Here is a 13330-nt window from a genome sequence, read left to right on the forward strand (position 1 = left end):
GGTCTCAAGTTGGTCTAATTTGTAAATAAATAATGGGCTAAATTGAAAATTTGGATTTCTTTTATTTATAATCTTGCCATAATTTCATTCTTAATTTTAGTTTTGGGTCTTAAAATATTAAAACATCAATATTATTTTAGACTTCACAAATGGATGTTAAAATATTGGCTAAATAAATGCTTTAATTTAAAATGTTTATTTTTTTTATTTTATATATATATATATGTATGTATGTATGTATGTATATTTTTTAAATTTAGTTTGGATTTATCCCAGATTTAGATACTTGTTATAATTTTAACCTAAACTTGAAAAGTGTGACAATTTTAACTATTTGATCAGTTTCATGTGAATGAATTATAAAATATATTTACGATACAAAATTTCAAAGAAAAATGACATGAGAGTCTTTTTTTTTTTTTTTTTTTGAAATTTGTTAATTTTGAAAATTTTATTTAATGATTAATTTGTGCATTGTTTCAAATTTAATCTCGGGTAAAATTTAATTTAACTGAAATTAGTCGTTTTTAGAGATTCTTTTATATATATATATATATATTATAGATATATATATATATATATATATATATATATATTGTTAAAATTAAGGCAAATTAGCAAAACTTGAATATTTATTGGATTAAAATTACAATATTGATTAAAGTTAGAGTTATATATATATATATTTATTTATTTATTGTTAAAATTAATAGGCAAATTAACAAAACTTGAATATTTATTGGATTAAAATTACAATATTGATTAAATTTAGAGTTATATATATATATATGAATATTTATTGGATTAAAATTATAATATTGATTAAATTTAGAGTTTAATCCAATGAAATTAAAAACATTAGGATGCAAATTAATAGAATTTGAGAATCTTAGGAGTAATAATTAAAAAAATTCCAAACTTTTATCAAAAAGAAAAAATAAAAATAAAAATATAGAATAAAAATTTAAAATTCGAACCTTGGAACGACTTTGTGGCGAGAGCGATAGACTGCGCCCTAGTTCAACAATTCCGTTTTACTGGTCGCCAACAAGCCTTCCACTGTCGAGAAAAGAGATAAATTGGCCGTGAATCCATCAAATTTTTGCTGCGATTGTTCAAACCTGGAAACCCTTTGAATTGTTGTTCATCATCTCTGATTTCATGGATCAAGAAGTAACAGTCGACGAGAATTTCCCTCTTTTTTCAAAATCCCATCGGAAAACCCATAAACCTTCACAAAAAAACCCCACCGCCGCCGCTGTTTCCGCCGCCGTCGATAATACCGCCGAGAAGGCGCCTATTCAGATTGAGAAATCCACAGAACTCACCACTAAATCCACGAACGTTACATTTGCCGACCTCGGCTTATCGGAATGGATCGTCCAGACCTGCAAGGAATTGGCTATGAAGAAGCCAACGGCGGTTCAAACCCACTGCATCCCGAAGATTCTGGCTGGCCTCGACGTACTAGGTCTTGCTCAAACTGGAAGCGGGAAGACTGCGGCGTTTGCCTTGCCGATTCTTCAACAGCTTTCGGAAACCCCTTTCGGCGTCTTTGCGTTGGTCGTCACTCCCACAAGGGAATTGGCTTATCAATTGGCCGAGCAGTTTAGGGCACTCGGTTCCTCCTTGAATTTGCGGTGCTCTGTGGTTGTCGGAGGCATGGATATGTTGAACCAGACGCAGAGTTTGCTGAAGAGACCTCACATTGTAATTGCAACGCCGGGGAGGGTTAAGGTATTGCTGGAGGAGAATCCTGATATCCCTGCCGTCTTCTCCAAGACTAAGGTTCGTTGCTTGTATTGTTCTTATTGTTCATGTTCTCATAGCTTTCAAGAACATGAAATTCTCAGGCAAATATATACCAATCTGGTTGTGTTCTTGATATCTTATTGATCTTTTTATACACCAGTTCCTAGTTTTGGATGAAGCTGATAGAGTATTGGATGTTGGATTTGAAGAGGAATTGAAAGTTATCTTCAAATGCTTGCCACGAAATCGTCAAACTCTATTGTTCTCTGCAACAATGACAAAGGATCTTGAAACACTCCTTGAGCTTTCTGCAAACAAAGCATACTTTTATGAGGCTTATGAAGGGTTCAAGACAGTTGATATGCTTAAGCAGCAATATGTATTCATACCAAAGAATGTGAAGGATGTTTATCTACTCCACATTATGTCTAAAATGAAAGACATGGGCGTTCGATCAGCAATCATATTTGTGCACACTTGCAAGTATGTTTTTTGGGCTTTCACCTCCCATTGTTCCTTGTTTCTCTCATTGCTTACTCTTTCTTAAACTATATGCAGAAGCTGTCACCATTTAGGTTTGTTACTCGGAGAACTTGATCAAGATGTGGTGGCGTTGCATTCATTCAAGTCACAGTCTGAGAGGCTTGCTGCGCTTTATCGATTCAAATCGGGACAAGCTCCTGTTTTGCTTGCAACCGATGTAGCTAGTCGGGGTTTGGACATTCCGACGGTTGATCTTGTTATAAATTACGATATTCCAAGGTGGTAATTGATTTCATGTGGTTAAGTAGAAATGTTTCTAGAATGCTGGTGATGTTAATATAACAACATTATGACTCAGGTTTCCAAGAGATTATGTTCACCGAGTGGGACGTACTGCAAGAGCAGGTCGACATGGATTGGCTGTGAGCTTTATTACCCAGGTGAGTGTTACTTAAGTGATTGATAACTTTTTAACTCGATTTGTTTCTTGGACGCGAACTCCGCATCGAATGTCAAGGAATTTCTCTATAAACTTGTTTTTTTTATATATATGGAGTGAATAGTAAGTCTGCTTAAGCTTGTATTATATTCATAACATAGTAGTTGTTCTTGCTATTGCTTCTATATTCAACCTTCTCCAATTCACAAGGGCTATTCTTAAAGAAAGTTGTGATGGTAAATGCTGATTCGTAACTACAATTTCATAATCTCGATGGTATATACATGTAGGAAAGTAGTATATTGCTAATGTTTTTGTTTTCGTCGCTCCAAGCAAGTGTTTTTTTCGTTGGATTTTCTTGTTTTTCTTACCTTCGATGAATGTCGATCTCGTATACAGAATGATGTGGAGCTTATTCATGAAATAGAGGCCAATCTAGGAAAGAAATTGGAGATTTTCGAATGCAAGGAGAATGAGGTGCTTGAGAATGTTACAAAGGTATGCTTTGGCCTTTTCCCCCCTAATATGATTGATTTTTTCAGTGTATTATATGCTGTTTGCCAATTGAACTTCACAACTCATCTCATCTGAGTGGTTAACTTCTGAATGCGGACGTTTTCCTTTAAAAAGTGGAAATAAAACATGTAGACTTCACAAGTCGAGTTCATGCTACTGAGGAAAAACGAGATTCCTGCACTCTAATTAGTACATCATGGAGCTTCCTAGTGAATTGCTTTGCTATAGTCACTCTGTGTATGAAGACATCTGTTCTTGGGGAAATCACTCTAGAGTTATTGTACGGCCCAAGCCCACCGTCAGTAGTTATTGTCCTCTTTGGGCTGTCCCTTTTGGGCTTCCCCTCAAGGTTTTTAAAATGCCTCTACTAGGGAGAGGTTTCCATACCCTTATAAAGAATGCTTCATTCTCCTCCCCAATCGATGTGGGATCTCACCGGCACAGTTTTTCTAGTGTTATGACTTATGGGAACAATTATTTGCTGTAATAAGATCAGCCTAGATACTTGTTTCAGTCTAGAGCTTATGAGTTTTCTTATCTCTTCAGTCGTATCAGTCATTTTTCAGCTCAACTACCAGTAAATTTAGACCAAACACTAGAGATACCGCCATGTCGATATGATGGGACACTGTTTCAGTAGCTCATAGGCTCCAGAGATACCGAACACTAGAGATACGAAACACTAAATGTATGCATGAAATGACTATATTACTTAAAAAATTACTAATCTTCTCAACATTGGGGATTTTAGCATTTCTTGTCTGCATACCAGAAGTGAATTTGAGCGAGATTAACTCGTGTTTGCAACGTTTGTACACAGGTATACAAGGCAAGACGTGTGGCAGCAATGAAGATGGTGGATGATGGATTTGAGGAGAAAGTGAAAGAACGAAAGAAACAGAAATTTAAAATATTGGCAGAGAAAGGATTGTTAAAGAAAAGGAGCAGAAAGAGAAGAAGAGAAAAAGCTTCCAAGGAGTTGGGAGCAGTATGAGAAAATCTGTACCACATCAAAATTTTGATATTTCACTAACTCAATACATCTGTGATTATTATTATTGCTTTTGGGTCTTTAGCAGATTTTTTTTTTTTTTTTTTTTTTTTTTTTTTTTTACAACGTAGTTCATGTTTGTTTCTTTTTTCTCTTTTAGAAGGTGAGCATATTTCTAATGTAATACCCAATATCGTCTTGGTCGAAATGTTTTTACTGAAGTCACAACGACCAATTCAATTGATCGAAGCTCGTTTGCTATATTATTTTGTATTTAAATGCTATTTTAGCCTTTTATATTTTTCAATTTTTGGTCAATTAGATCCTTGTACTTTTAAATATGTTCATTTTTATACAAACTGGTGACGTTTTAATAACATGTAACGGCTATCTTTCAAAAAAGATATAAAAAAAAAACAAATAAGAGAATCAAAATAGAGAGTGCAAAATCAAAGTAAAATGTGTTTAGAAAATATTAAGTTCCAACTTCTAATGGCAGCAAAGAAGAACCTATAGAGGAATCTCCACGAACTATCTCGAAAACCGTAAAGAAAGAAAGCGAAGCAGGAGGAAAATATAATAAAATTGAGCAAATAGTTGTCGTCTTCGCACACTGAAACCATATCCAAGGCAAAAGAGCAAACAAGAAAACTTCGAATGAGTCATAATTTATATTGGTATTAAAAACACGTTTTTAACTTGATAGAAAATGTAAAAATTTCCCATATCATTGTCAAAATCACACATTGAAGTAGCAAAAAATGAAGTGAAAAAGAGAGTTTTATAATACCTGAAGTGAGTAGATGGATCACTCGTTTACGAACCACCCGAAACCAGGAACTTGGCAAATCAATGGCAGCAATGCCCTACCTTACCTTTTATCAGATTCTGTATCAACTATAATATAATAAAGAATTATATTTAATCTTCAATAGTATATTTCACACCAAAACACTTATCTACCTTCTATTGACAAAAATACACACAATCTCCAAGACTGTAGAATAGAATGAACAAATATATAAGAAACCATGTTGACAACTAAACAATCCATTTGAAACATTATGACCTTGGTATTTTGGGACCTTGTGCTTTTGCTTGGCTAGCAGCTGTTGACATAACACGCAGCCGCCCTGCAACTTCTGTGAAGGACGGCCTATCTGCAGGATTTGGCGCCCAGCAATGTTCCATCAATCTTCTCCACTCAGGATCGCAGTAACTTGGAATGGTTGGTCTCAATGTGTTGTTCACAATACCCCCTGAACATAAGGAGTGATATCTCGAGATGATAAGAAAACACTCAGATTGCTAATCTAAATATTAGTATACCGTGGTTGGGTTTTTCATATAACAAAAACTGTTGCTGATAACTAAAACTTAGATTGATTTACGATGCCTGAATTCAGATAGCACATAAAGTTATAGATCATAATCAGTACTTTTATTTTTTAAGAGAGTATTTTAAAGTGCAAGACAGAAGTTAAAAGTCTAGATATTCTTACCAATGATAGCCCCGTAATGCATGTTGGCATAAGGTTCCTCTCCTGTGAGAATTTCCCATAAGACGATACCAAAAGAGAACACATCGACCTGAATATCAAATGGTTCTTTTGTCAAATGGACAGTCGCTTTAGAGTATTGTATCCATGTCATTTCAGTGCATCGATAATATACATCAACAAACTACGATAGTTTCAGAATTATTTCTTAAGCGACCTCAAATTCTATGTGCATGTGTGAGCGTATACAGTGTCCATGTGTGTATTCTCATAAAATTCAAGCTTTGTAATTTGAAACTAAATCATGCAAACAAAACCATGCAAATTTCAAGAGGACTTGGAACATTTTCAAATTTTACTGCCAAATAAAAGCAACTGAGAAATTCCCATGCCATGACAAACTTCTATGATTCCAAAAACTAGCTGGAGTGACAGAAATTCTGGTTAATTCTCTAATAGTGCATTTAATAAGACAAGGACGCTTGTACATCACCTTCTCAGAGACCTTATTGCTGCTACCATTTAGTAGCTCGGGTGCCATCCATGGTAGGGTTCCTCTTACACCGCCAGACACCAAGGTATTTCGCTTGATCTTTGACAGGCCAAAATCAGCTACCTGAAATAGAAGGTGACTCGTTCATAGAAAAACATTATATCTTAAATGAATAGACATTTGAGAAAATAGCACAAACGCACTCCGATTACCTTGCAAATTGGTCTTTGAGAATCTTTTAAGTTCACCAGCAAATTATCACATTTCAAATCAAAATGGACAATATTTTTTGAGTGTAAATATTCCATTCCAAATGCTGCGTCCATAGCAATAATTAGCCTCTTACGTCGATCAAGATGCCTGCAAGTTTAAAATTTGTAAAATGGGAAAATTAATGATGAAAACAAACTTGAACATATATCAAGGTTTATCACTTTAAAACTATCGATTCAGTTACTGAATTAATGATATAATTTTGGCTTATAACACGATCGATCCCAGAATATACTGAACTTAAAACCAGAAAGCAACATCTGGGTTCTTACTTATCCTTGGAGAGCAAAACATGTCGGAGGGACCCATCAACCATGTACTCTGTCACAGTAGCTAACGTTCCACCAGGCCCATCTTGCACAACACCATAAAATGCAACCACGTTGGGATGGTGAAGTTTTGAAAGAATATCGGCTTCCCTCCAGAACTCTACAGTCTATAGGGAAAGGGAGAGATAAAAAATTAAATGACAGGGAAAGAGAGAGAACAAAAAAATTAAATGACGGTTTTAATGTCAACCCAAATAGAAACCATCAATATACCCACGATTAGAGCAAAAACAACACCCAAGACATAGCATCATAATTTCTTAATTCTTTTCCCGATAAATGCCAGGAACTAATGATATGTTTAAAATTTTCAGAAATAATAGATCACAACAACAATAATGCAGCAGCAACAAACAGCTGAAATCAGTTGGAATTACCAATCTCTCCAGCTCTGATGATCGACCCATAAAGCAGGTTTTCTTTATTCTCTTAATAGCAACATCAGTTCCCCTCCACATTCCGTGATAGACAGTGCCGAAAGTACCCGAACCCAATTCCTTCAACTCTTCAAGATCATCGTTCATTATGATCTAAGATGTGCATGCAGAAGGTAAGCAAAGTGCAAACATAGTACAGATTCTGAAAGAATAAGGGGTTAATATACAGAGGCCATTCTATCTGAAATTGATCTTCTGTTCAAATTAAGCAACCTGAGTTAATTGGGAAAAGCATATGGTTTTACGGAAGGACAGATGTGTAGAGATTTAAGGGGCAGAAGAAGTGATTTACAGGCAGCAAAAGAGGATATCATATATTAAATAGCATCAAAGAACCATACCTGTAACGTATTAAGATCAAAATTTCCCAAGGAAGGATCGTGAGGAGGTAAGCCACTGTCCTTATGTCCTACCTTAACATCCTGCCAAGAGGAAAAAATTTTAGTTGAAAATCTCATCCCAGTTTATGAGTCAATTTTCTAATGAAACAAATGAATTATAGATCTATAGTAAAAACAGAAGTGTACCTCACGCCCATGCTCTAATGTCTTTAGGTTTTCCATCATAGCATCAAACTGCGAACTATCAATGCCATTCAGTTGGGAATGATCATAATGTGAAAGAAAATCAGTGGTGTCATTTCCACCTATCCTATGTAACACTTTCTGGTCATCACCAAAATTGAGATGGGAATCTTCATGAATTATAGTTGTTAAAGGTGTAAAGTCATCTCCAACAATCTTAGGAGCAGATGGAAAACCAATGTGATCTTGGTCAATAAGAGAAACATCATTCTGAACAAACTTTTCTTGTGCCAAATTATGGAAACATGGCCCAGTTCCATCTTGCAGTTGGCTGCTAATATCTAATGAATCCTCAGAAGGTATTGCTTTGGAGAATATATCAGATAAGAAATCACGAGAAAATCGTTCATCAATGTCTATAACAATGTCTCCTTGCACTGGTTTGGAAACAATGCCTCCGGATGCTTTTTCAGAAACACTGTTAATTAAACTTTCTCCCTTATAAGCTAACTGAGGTTGCTGAAGACTTTTATAGTCTGTACATTCCATTCCAACAACCTCACCCAAGTTGAGCTGTAAAGGACCCAATGCAGAATCCTCGTGTACAGAAGATACTTGACCTGCAAGTTTCTCATTGTTATTCACAGGGCAATTAAGCTCCTTGCCAGCCTTAACAATCCCATCTACTTTTGAATCACGTGTAACATCAAAGTTGTTCTGTAACTTCAAATCAGCGTCACCATCATGTGAAATATTCCAATTTCTTCCACTAACTGCCTCATTAACATTTCTGCCATCTTGAATTTGGGAAAGCTCATCATTCCTGACTTTAGAGGCAGCATGTGATGGTTTTTCCATGAGAATGGAATTTTCAGCTTGGCAATTACTGCTATCTTGCAATTTGACAATGGATTCTGGAATCTGGTCCTGATCAGTCTGTGAGAGAGAGATTAGAAATTGGGAACCATGTGTATCGTCAGACTTTGATGACCGATTTAGCAACTCCTCCTGCCCCCTAGGAATTCTCTCAGAATAATACACTCTTTGTGCAGCAGCTGGAGGCTCAAGGACACTCCAATCAACTATCTTTGATTCACTGTCCATATAACCATGAGTATATGCATTTGATGGCAAGTTATGAATCTTATTATCCATATCACTCGATCCAGAAACTATAGGATTTCCAGAAACAGACATTGAATAAAATCCTTCAGAACCCTGGAGCTCTGGAGCTGATTTTTTATCGGAAGTATTATTAGAAATTGAATTGCCGTCAAACAAATGAGAGGGATTTGAGAAGCAGCCACTCTCAGGATGAATCTCTTTCTCATATGAATCATTTAACTTACCCTTCAACAGTGTTGATGATATCTCTGGATATTGTCCTTGAGGCTCATGAGAAACTCCCTGCTGATTTACAAGTTCATGACCTTGGTGAATTTCCATAGGTTCGTGATTCATCATATGTTCATGACAAGACTGTACAAAGGTTTCATAAGCACTAGAGGCATTAGCCCGAACAGGTTGTGAGGACTGCAAGGATGATGAGGCATTGTTACCAGCTAAGGCCGATGCATTCACACCAACCAAGTCCTCAAGAACTGTACCCCTTTTAAGGCTCTGTCCATCTACCTCATCCAGGTTCTTGGCAGAAAAACTTGCTACGCCATGCAGGTTTGAGCTTTTTCTTGTAGCACCGTCTAGGCCATTGACTGCAACAACATACTGGATCTCAGAGTCATTATCCACATTACCCATAGAAAACTGCCCTTCATCCAAATCACTCATTGAAAACAGAAAAATTCTAAGTTTTTTGGATCCCTTTTCATCTTTGAATTCACTACACTCCTCAATCATATTCTGGAGATCCTCATCACAAGAAACTGAAACCAAAGCATCAAGGTCCTCACCAGGAAGCTGATATTTAATTGCATACGTTTCATTATAGATTGATGATGTTTTCTGCATAAGCTCCTGCCAAGAGATGTCCTTTTTTATCTGAATGATGCGTGTTTCTCCCCCAACATATCTCAGCTTACTATCACTTGGACGAGGCAAAATTTTCCCACCAAAACTGCAGAGGACTTTCATCTTTGCTGATGAGCTATCAGAGGTTCCTGAGGAAGTGTAGCCATGAGCAATTCCACGACCACTATCAAATCCTGTTGGCTCGCGTGATTTTTGATGAGCTGGTCCATGCCTATTTTTGTCTCCATGTAATAAAGAGTTTCTTCGCTCAAAATCTTTTGATCCCTTTTCCATTGAATTAATCATTGAAATATCTGATCCACATTCAGACCCAGTATGACTAAGGCCTAAAATTCCTTTTAAATCCATATAACCTGATGCACAACTAGGGTCACCAACCGGGTCTGATGTGAGTAGTTTCTGGGAATTTGCTCGGTCACGCATGAACTCAAAAGCAAACTCCTCACCTGTCTGTATGGAGTAATTAAGGACAGGCTTAACTTCTGACATCCTAAGGTCCACGGTTCTTCCAGCACCTTGCATGTTAACAATGCTCGCAAGGTCCCCTATGAATGATTTAGATGCAGGCTGGAATTCCCCAAATCCATATTGCATGGACATGCACTGGAACTGGTCATTTCTTGACTATTCCATATCATCATGTCTTGATAATTTTATAGTTAACTCGGCCAAACTTGAACGAGCTCCACCAGTGAGAAGCCAACAGGGAAAAGTTGCTTGAAAATCAGATTGCTAGCTCTAGAATACCAAGAGGGGAATATATATTAAAAAAAAAACCATCAGAAACAGTACAAACTATCAAAATTAGCTGAACCATACTGATTTGCAAACAAGAAGTTTTTATATGGAAAACAACTGAAGTTTCCAGTTATGATCTGATAAATATAGGTATCCAGGAATAGATATATATGTGCTCTAGATTGTTTGCTAGATCCTGAAAAAGATTTGGTTCCATAAGAAGGCATATACAGACTCCCAAAGTTACTAAGCTATCACTAAAGTAACCTACTCGCTCCAGCCAAGAAGTACAGACACAGATGCGAGAATTTGAATGTTTTTCACTCTCAATAGTTAATATTTCTCTTTTATACTTTTTTTTTTTACGGACACCAGTTTTCTAAAATAGATCAAACAATAAGCATTGAGGGTTTGACACATGCATACTGAAGAATTTGAATGTGTATGATACAGTCACTGAAAAATGTACCACACTTAAGTTTTTGTGATTCGTAGACTCAAAATAATCGGTTTTCTTGAACTTGTTGATCCACACAGCAATTCATAAATGTTTTGCATTCTTTAATTCCTTCATCCGATAAAGTCAAACAAAACTTAAGATCTGTACAATCAGAACCGAGTCAATCCATTAGAAACGAACCTAAATACTCTAGTCTTGAGTAGTCAACACAAAAGAACCAGACAACGAAGAGGTCGGCTAATTGTTTATATAATTGAAGACATTTTGATTCCACCATCTCAATACCCCCCAATTCATTTCTGTCTGTATATTTTAAGATCATGAACACTCCGTTAGGTTTACAGTAGACTTCAGATTCATCTCACCGAGAACCCAATTACAATACCACACACACAAAACGAACATAAATTTCACAGCAATAAAAATAGTCACACTAATCAACATCAGATCAAACAAGAATCCCCAAAAATTCAATTAGATCCACATACAAGAATAGAACCATAATGAATCGGAGTACCTGATGAATTTGCAGAGCAATCCACGAAAGAAACACCATGTCTCAAACCTCCAGAGAAGGTTTGAGTTCTACAGAATTGTACTGCCTCCACGAGAAGCTCGACAAACTAAATTTCTTCCACTTTCCCTTAGTTCATTCACTCTTTCCAACACTTAACCTTCGATTCAAGACAATTAAAAACAAATACAAATATGAAAAACGAAATTAAGAAACCTTTTCCTTCAGTTTTCTTCAACAGATTTCACTTCCTTTTCCGTTTGATCATATTAGAAACAGAAGCTCAATCTTCAGACTGTATAACACGAAATTTCCCTTTCCTTTCTTTCGAATTAGCGAAGTTGAGAATAAAATATTCTTCACCAACACTCGAACGAGAAGAAAGAAGCTGAGCCATTAAAACCAGTTTCCATAAATGCCCCTATTATATCTTCTTTTTTACATGAATGCCACTCGATTTTCAAATTGTTTTCCGCGTTGACTAAATTCGATAAATGCCACACTAAGCAACCGCCCCTTCCACGTTGGCTTCAACGTCGTGCACCACGTGGCATTATGCAGACCGTTCGATCTATTAAAAGAAAGATTAGGCGGCTCCCGTGGGCCCCAATGGGGTGGTAATATTTCTGTTGCTCTTTGAAATGTCCGAGATCTTTTATTTCGCTTTTTATATTTTGTTAAAAAAAGCTAAATTAATAAAAATAATGTATTTTGTCTCCAAAATAGTTTTAAAATATTTCAAAATTATTAAAAGTTTCTCTAATAATTTTTTAAAAAAATTCCAAAATTATTAATAGTTGATTTTAAAAATATCCCTCAACTACAAAAATAATTTAATATATATACTTTTTATACTTTTTAAAAATAAAATAAAAAATATATTTACTATTGTGTTTTAAAAATACTCATGAACTTTTTAAAGTAATATTAAAATGTTAGTAGGTAGTCTATAAAGTGTCGATAGACCGTTTTCGTTCGTATAATATTGATATGAATTTTGTTTACAAAAGTAAAAAAGTATTAATATTACTTTTAAAATTTATGGGTATTTTTTAACCGTAGTATTACCCGTAAATGCATTTAAAAAGAACCTTAGGACTATTTTAGGATTATTTTAACACGAGCATGTTGTCCAGCATACAACTACTCACGCATAATCTTGTTACAACATTTAAGTCCTAAGGTTCGTTTGTGGCTTTATTATTCTTTGGTTAGTGAACAACTTGAATAGAGTTTACAATTCAACCCAACTCAACCCAATCTCCATTTTCGACTTGGATTGAATTGGGTTCATTGAATTATTATTTTTTTTTTTTTAATTACTTAAAATTATATTTATCTATAATACTTTATATTAATAACTAAAACCTCATAAAATTTAAAATATTAAACATTCACAAGTCACATCACTTTACTGACATGGATTACGAATATTAAATGCAAGGTAGGATTGAATTGATCAGTAATTTTAAAGAATATTTTTTATTATTTTTTAGTTTTATGATATTAACAAACTTTTTAAAGTTCGCAAAATCCTAACCATTTGAGTTTAAAATTTTTTTTATATTAATAAAATTTTAAAATTACGAGACTTTTTCTAAACTAAAAATAAAGTAGTTCAGTGGTATTTTCTAGGATTTAACATTTTTTCCGTAGTTATTTTACGGCGGGCGCACGTAGATTTGAGCACAACAGATAATTACTTTGCATCGCTGTCAACGAATGACGTAACTCCACGTGGCATTTAGATCCATATGGCAAGTTGGTTTTTTCTTGAAAGCACAGAAATCAGACATGAAATGGGAAACTATGGACGACAAATTTTTAAATACTAGTGTCGCTTAAATATTAGCCATTACGATAGACTCTTTTTTTTTTTTTTTTTTTTTTTTT

The 13330-nt window shown here is 35.2% G+C and overlaps 2 protein-coding genes across 3 annotated transcripts; one reads left to right on the forward strand and one right to left on the reverse strand.

The window, feature by feature from the left end:
• The first annotated feature begins 989 nt into the window (after positions 1–989).
• Positions 990–4481, forward strand: LOC111451228 (DEAD-box ATP-dependent RNA helicase 36). Of its 2 annotated transcripts, XM_023091571.1 has the most exons (7): positions 1001–1026; positions 1079–1788; positions 1913–2235; positions 2311–2514; positions 2594–2675; positions 3074–3172; positions 4011–4481. In XM_023091571.1, exons 2-7 carry the CDS (start codon positions 1162–1164, stop codon positions 4182–4184), a joined length of 1509 nt encoding a protein of 502 aa, XP_022947339.1. In that variant the 5' UTR covers positions 1001–1026; positions 1079–1161; the 3' UTR covers positions 4185–4481. The 2 variants fall into 2 exon arrangements, with proteins under 2 accessions (XP_022947338.1, XP_022947339.1); XM_023091570.1 differs by having other exon boundaries at positions 990–1788.
• Positions 4482–5070: 589 nt separating this feature from the next.
• On the reverse strand, positions 5071–11796 carry LOC111451224. The gene is made up of 9 exons (XM_023091563.1): positions 11441–11796; positions 7740–10463; positions 7554–7634; positions 7153–7305; positions 6719–6882; positions 6386–6533; positions 6174–6296; positions 5684–5771; positions 5071–5440 (listed from the first exon to the last, which is right to left on the reverse strand). The coding sequence occupies exons 2-9, from the start codon at positions 10323–10325 to the stop codon at positions 5244–5246; spliced, it is 3540 nt and encodes a 1179-aa protein (XP_022947331.1). The 5' UTR covers positions 10326–10463; positions 11441–11796; the 3' UTR covers positions 5071–5243.
• Between the last annotated feature and the right edge of the window lie 1534 nt (positions 11797–13330).

This window comes from Cucurbita moschata, unplaced genomic scaffold, assembly GCF_002738365.1.
Source record: "Cucurbita moschata cultivar Rifu unplaced genomic scaffold, Cmos_1.0 Cmo_Scf00013, whole genome shotgun sequence".
NCBI classification, from domain to species: domain Eukaryota; kingdom Viridiplantae; phylum Streptophyta; class Magnoliopsida; order Cucurbitales; family Cucurbitaceae; genus Cucurbita; species Cucurbita moschata.